Below are 6,212 nucleotides of genomic sequence, written 5' to 3'. Positions count from 1 at the left end.
AGAAAAATTTTAACGCCGTATCCCACAACCGCGCGCGGCCTCGTTTTCGAATTCAACATGGCAGAGGCGAGGTTAGATCTCGTCGGGTCAACTTGAATGTTCATTCAGTAACAGGAAATGTGGTTTGCACGGAATGATCCGTTGAGTTTTGGTGATAGAAATACCACAGGGAATTTGGAAACAACACCTAAGGCCGCGCGCTGTTGTGGGATACGGCGTTAAAATTTTTCTTCCCAGTCCTCCAAATTACATCACCAGATCACCTGGATGCCGAGATGATCTCTTCAGCTAAGAGAAACTAGGACATGTTTTCCCGTTTTGGCATTTTCCTTTTTCAGTGAACCGTGAAGTTTTACAAACTAGTCGTTTAGTCCATGGCTGGGAGAAGCATAGGTCTTCAGTCCGGGGTGATCCGTCTTAGAAGCGTAACTGCGAGGAGTCAACGTAAAAAATATTTTGAAATTTGAAAAACAACAAACCGTCATGAATGCTTTTTTGCACAATGTGATTTTCTGAGTTTTTGATCGAAATGTGTGATCTAGGTCAAACATGGAAAACCATATAAATGCACAGTAGCGGTTAAACATTTACACGTTGTTGGTCGGAAATATCTGATCGTTGAGCCAAGCTTAACAGTCAAACTTTGAGCGTAGTGGGTGAACTTGTAACCAAAATGTCACTGAAAACAATTACAAACGTTACAGCTTCACACAGCGCGCACAATCAAGAATCAATAAACAATTGATAGAACAAGTGACCATAATTAGCCAATCAGATAGCGAATTTGCTGAGTCGTGTCCTTCCGACAAGCATACACCTAAACATAAGGAAGACAGCAAATTAAGACAATGAGATAGAAAAAGGTAATTCCCTTGTCCATTTCGGTGACGAAATCCCCCGGCACACAAAACGAGACAAGGCAAATGTCTGAAAACAATTCCTTTTGCACCATTTAAATATTTTATTGAAGTTTTCTTAAAACACCTTCTGTAAAGGGCGGCCAGTAAATTATTCTTTTTCCGACATCGATAACGAGAGATGACCCGAGGCTTTCTAATACAACTGGCATTCTAATAATTTTTAAACAGGTGTTTTCTTCTAATATTATATTAACCTTAAAAGATTTACGAAACAAATAAAAGATACGTCAATATTGTAATCTCATTTAATTATAATACAGTTAAAGTCTCTGATAATCTAATGTTTTAAAATTGATTTCTAAATAGGTTGCCAAAAGCTTAACCCATAGCGAATTGCCGGACTGGTGATAAAACCTGGAAACTTAAAAAGCGAACGCTGTCCCAAGAATCGGCCGTGACTGTGCCTAAATATTTTATTTTACTTTGTTTGCGATTAAGGTGCTAATAAATAAATCAAAACTCTTGACTGGTTATCTTCGCGCCCAATTTATAAATAAGGTGTACTTTGTATAATTGATCTAATCAGTCTTTTTCACCAAAATTACAAAGCTCTAAACAAAACGCCACAAGCAGAGCATCATGATTAATATATATGTCGCCTTCAGTGTCGTTCTGTTGTGTTTATGTGAATTGGAAACTACTCTCCTCATTTTGGAACAAACTGGTCGTTGTAGGGAGGCTAGAAAGGCTTTTCACCAATAACACAAAAGAAAGAGGTCTATTGCATAACCTGTTAACGTGACGGGCTTTTCAAGAGTTAAAGTGCCTATGAAGTAAAAAATAATTTATCCCTATTTGAAAGAGTTCTCAAAATAACGAATAATGGCCTTTACAGTTTTGAAGTATCTTTTTTTGTTTTAGAGATATTTGAGTTTTCGTGTTATGCAAATTAGCAAGTTGATGACGTCATCAGTAGTTCCACTGGAAGATAGATCACAAAATCAAGAATGTCTCTCAAAAGTGTACCATCGATATGATTCAAACTTGGCATGAGTAATAACCCTTAAGTAAGGTGCAAGGTGGCGCAGAGTATGATGTAACCATGGCAACACTTTTGGCTCCAGTCCCTTTTGGTTGTAAATGAAGTTTCTCAATAGCCCTTTTCACGGTTAGTTTTTCTTATTTGCATTACAATATAATCTAACGTGGATGCGAGGCAATTTCGGGTTAAAACTACAAAATAGCCCGAAATTGGCTCTCATACATGCTAGATTATATTGTAATGCAAATGAGAAAAACTAACCGTGAATAGGGCTATTTCCTCTCAAATCAAACAGACAGACAGTCCTGCTCAAGACACGCATAGAGCCCATGTTGTTGTAGGTCTCCTAATGAACTCATTGAGTGTGAATGATGTTTGGTTAAGACAAAAAGCGGAAAAACCAGTTCCGCACAACCTTGACCTTATGTGCTGACTGATTAACATTATTAGCACATATTAAAAACAGTGGATAGCGTTGAACGCGGGCGCTGATTGGCTCGTCAAACTCCGAATATCCTGTGCTATTTACCTCAGAGCAACTCGGGAAAAAATGGCGTCCCGATTTGCATCCGTGACAAGTGAAGAAAACAGCCAAATTATTTTTTTCTGCTGTATCTTATCTCACTGTTTTAGTATATACTAAAACAACTATTCACCTCAGTGTCGGGGGCTAGCTTTGGATATTTACCTCGCCGCTTCGCGGCTTGGTAAATATCCACGCTAGACTTCGGTGAATAGATGTCAATTAGTGCCAAGTTTGAAGAGAACTGCGGTAATATTTCCACAGATATTTTAGATTTTGTGATTTTGTTTTCCCCTTGGAACCACTGATGATGTCATCAGTTTTAACACAAAACCCAATGATAAGAGATAATAGGTGCGGTTACACGGGGCACTTTTACCGTGGTAAATTACCTTTTTACCACGGGAAACTGTATTTAGTAGTGTGACCGACGCTTCCCGAGGTAAGTTTCCCGTGTTAAGTATCCATGGATACGTCAAAAACATGAAACGAAGCGCCCATGACATTTAGCGTGGTAAGTTGCAATGGTGTTTCGATGCCCAAGGTACAAGAGCCAATCACGATGCTCCGTTTGACAGCAAAGCTCATTCGCTCCAAATGACAAACTCGTGCTCGCCGGAGTGAATACTGTGGATATGGCGGAATTTCGGGCGATGCTGTGAGTATTTTATGTATTTCAATTGATTTTTTTGGACCTGTTTACTAGACCCGCTATTTTGACAGCGGCTATAACCAAAATTATTTTTATTCTTCTTAGGAATTCGAATGTGCATGGTGATTTGTACAATGGCGTTCTCTTTAACCAGCGATACCACACACGAGAATCTAACGAACATCAACCTGAACCGCCTGGCTTAGTAATCTATCCTGGTTATCAGCAGCAGCAGTTTCACCCTAATGAGTATACTAGTATACATGAAAGCCCTCGCAGTGAAAGTCCGTCGGGTTCCTCAGGTTCTGGCTCGGAGAATGTAAACAAACGGTGGGAAGCGACTGAAGTCAAGATCCTTATCTTTGCCTACAAAGACCACCGAGAAAATCTGAATAAATCCAAGAGTAGTAAGGGAAAAAAATCTGTATGGGAGAAGATTTTTGACACTTTTACTGAGCATTGCAAAACGGCTGGCATTGGAAGTTCCAGAAGTTTAACTCAAATAAAGGAGAAATGGCGAGCACTATTCGAAAGATACAAAGCGATTGTTGACAACAGCAAGAAGACTGGTCGCGGCAGAGAATCTTTCCAGTTCTTTGAAATTATGGATGAATTTCTTGGGTGCTCTGACAAAGTTCGCCCAAAATTTGTCAAGGAAACCCAATTACTGGAGAATAAGAAGAATAGAGAATCGGAAAATCTGGATAAAGAAGAAGCAACCAAGGATTTACCAGTCGTGGAAAATTGTAAAGACGGCGCTAGCCCAGTTGAGGAGAATGTTCCACAACAGAGGTCACGAAAAAGGAAGAGAAGTCAAGAGGAAGGCCAAATAAGTGAATCGGATAAAGCATTAATTAACCTGCTTCAATCTCAGCAAGAATCGATTCGACAATCTGAAGAGCGAGATAAAGAGGCCATCCAAGCCATGATGAAATTTCAAGCTGACTCAGAACGTAGACACCAAGAATTCATGGTGTCCGTTCTGGGAAAACTTGGTGACATTTTTTCTTCTAAAAACAAATTTGATTGAAACTGTAGAAACATGAAGAGCTTTATTTTTGTTACACTTCCGTAACGGAACATAAGGAAGACTCGTATTTATTTTATTAATGGACCTTGCAGACTCAAATATTAACCAAACGTTCAAGTTTAATGTAAACATAACTTGTATTTTAAGACGTTGTCGTTCACGTTTATCTAAAACCATTGTACTCTAGCGAAATAATTCGGTTTACAGTTTTTTGCAGAAAATGAATTAACTGTTTATTCCATGGTTACATTTTGAACTACAGATCGGCAACGTAATCAACAACTCCTTGAAGTGTTGCGTTTGCACCTGGTGTGGGGTCTTCATCATCTTCGCTGTCACAGTCGTCGCTATCGTCTGAAACGTCATAGTCTTCCCCTCTTAATGTGCAAATGTTGTGCAGCACACATGCAGCAATGATTGTGGCAGGGATTCTGTCTGAATCTTCGTCTAAACGTTTGTCTAGCACCCGCCATCTCCCCTTCGTCTTTCCAATGGCATGCTCGGACACGATTCTTGCTTTCGACAACTGTTTATTGAATTTCTTTTGTTCTCGTGTTAGTGTTCCGTTGTCCTTCACAGGGCGAAGTAGCCATGTTTTTAAAGGATATGCTGAGTCTCCTACGATTAATGGCCGAATGACTGTACCATTAAGGTCCATTGTAGGCTCCATTACAATGTTTTCGTTTTCAGCAGCGTCAAATATTTCACTTAGTCTCAAAACTCGTGCATCGTGTAAGCTGCCTGGATATCCTGTTGAAACTGATAAATAAAGTCCATGCGAGTCAACAACAGCCTGCATCACGTAGCTGTAGAAGTGCTTTCGGTTAAAATAGTCCTCATGATTATTTTGCGGCGCCTTGATTGGAATATGAGTTCCGTCAATTGCTGCCACTACATTCGGAATCTTGCTGATCTGCGAAAACCCCTCAATTTTTTTCATAGCATCTTGTCGTGTGATCGGAAACTTTATGAAATCACCCTGGAGAGAATTTAGTTCATGCACAAATTCATGGCAACATTCTATTGCTGTCGATTTTGAAACTCCCATCATTAGTCCACATGTACGATAACAGTCCCCTGTGGCTAGTCGCCACAAGCTTGTGCTCACTCTTTTCTCCACTGGAACTGCGGCTCTCATGGCGGTATCTTGTCGGGATAACGCCGGCCCAACTAATCTACAGATGTATTCAAAAGTGGCTCTAGAAACCCGAAAGTTGTCTTTCCACCAGCTATCAAGCGATCTATCATTTAGCAATCTTTCAAACCAAAGCTGTGGTCGAGGAAGACTCCATACACTTCTACGCGCGCGCGCTTTAGTTCCTCGACGTCGAATTTGTCTAGTTAAGACAGCAGTACTCTGTTGTATCATTGCAAGCAACCACCACCTTTGAAATCTCCTTCGCATCAAGTATCGCATAAAAAGGTAAGTGGAAAGTCGTCGGCATGATAGCAAGAGAACGATAGATATGAAGCACGCTAATTCTTTAGAATCAAACTCCATGACTCAAGAAGTTGCGATTCAATTTCTCGCCACATTTGCGTGACATTTGTTTACCTTGGGAATTCGCGTGTGACCGCTTCAACCACGGTATACTAAAACCCAAGTGTGATGTACCGTGGGAAAATTTACCACGGGAAATGCCATTTCCCGTGCTGTGTGTAACCGCACCTATTGTAAAAATGAAAACACCATGTTCCCTTTCTTCAAAAGATCTTTCAAAAAAGCCTTAGTTTTTTTTTTGTTTCATAGGCACTTTTAACAATGCCGGAAACAGATGCCATCTGCAATAGCCCTCCCAAAGCACTTTGCTTCCGAGCTTTGCTACAATGGACCAAAAGAGGGTCACGGTTTGGTTCAAGGCTTTCAAATCTGGATCGCGGTGTTTATCCACGTTTATTGCTGTCCAAACCACCAACCCCAAAATGACAGGATATCTGGGCGTCTTGGTAAAATAGATTCGTTATGACTACAAATAAGGCGCAATTTTCGCCCTTATCTCTGCCTGTCTTTTGGAACAAGAGAGATTTATAGCTTCAGTTGTAACTATATAAGCTTTCCAAAGGACTCTTGAAATATAGGAGGCAGTGTGGCCCAGTGGTTAGGG

General features: G+C 40.4%; 3 protein-coding genes across 3 annotated transcripts in view; 1 reads left to right on the top strand and 2 right to left on the bottom strand.

Annotated features, from left to right (window-relative positions):
• Positions 1-938: 938 nt before the first annotated feature.
• Positions 939-6,212, bottom strand: part of LOC138043587 (ATP-binding cassette sub-family D member 2-like) — a 21,140-nt gene continuing 15,866 nt past the window's right edge. Inside the window, 1 exon segment of the mRNA XM_068889936.1 lies at positions 939-6,212. This exon segment is cut by the window's right edge and continues 1,250 nt beyond it. The gene's annotated coding sequence lies outside the window, so the exon portion shown is untranslated.
• On the top strand, positions 3,058-4,891 carry LOC138043588 (uncharacterized). The gene is made up of 2 exons (XM_068889937.1): positions 3,058-3,083; positions 3,183-4,891. The coding sequence occupies exons 1-2, from the start codon at positions 3,061-3,063 to the stop codon at positions 4,105-4,107; spliced, it is 948 nt and encodes a 315-aa protein (XP_068746038.1). The 5' UTR covers positions 3,058-3,060; the 3' UTR covers positions 4,108-4,891.
• LOC138040684 (uncharacterized) lies at positions 4,364-5,245 on the bottom strand. Its single transcript, XM_068886363.1, has one exon. The coding sequence runs from the start codon at positions 5,243-5,245 to the stop codon at positions 4,364-4,366; it is 882 nt and encodes a 293-aa protein (XP_068742464.1).

The sequence above is a fragment of the Montipora capricornis genome, chromosome 3, assembly GCF_036669925.1.
Source record: "Montipora capricornis isolate CH-2021 chromosome 3, ASM3666992v2, whole genome shotgun sequence".
NCBI classification, from domain to species: Eukaryota; Metazoa; Cnidaria; class Anthozoa; order Scleractinia; family Acroporidae; genus Montipora; species Montipora capricornis.
The sequence above is the reverse complement of the archived record's forward strand: the minus strand, read 5'-3'. Positions and strand labels throughout refer to the sequence as shown.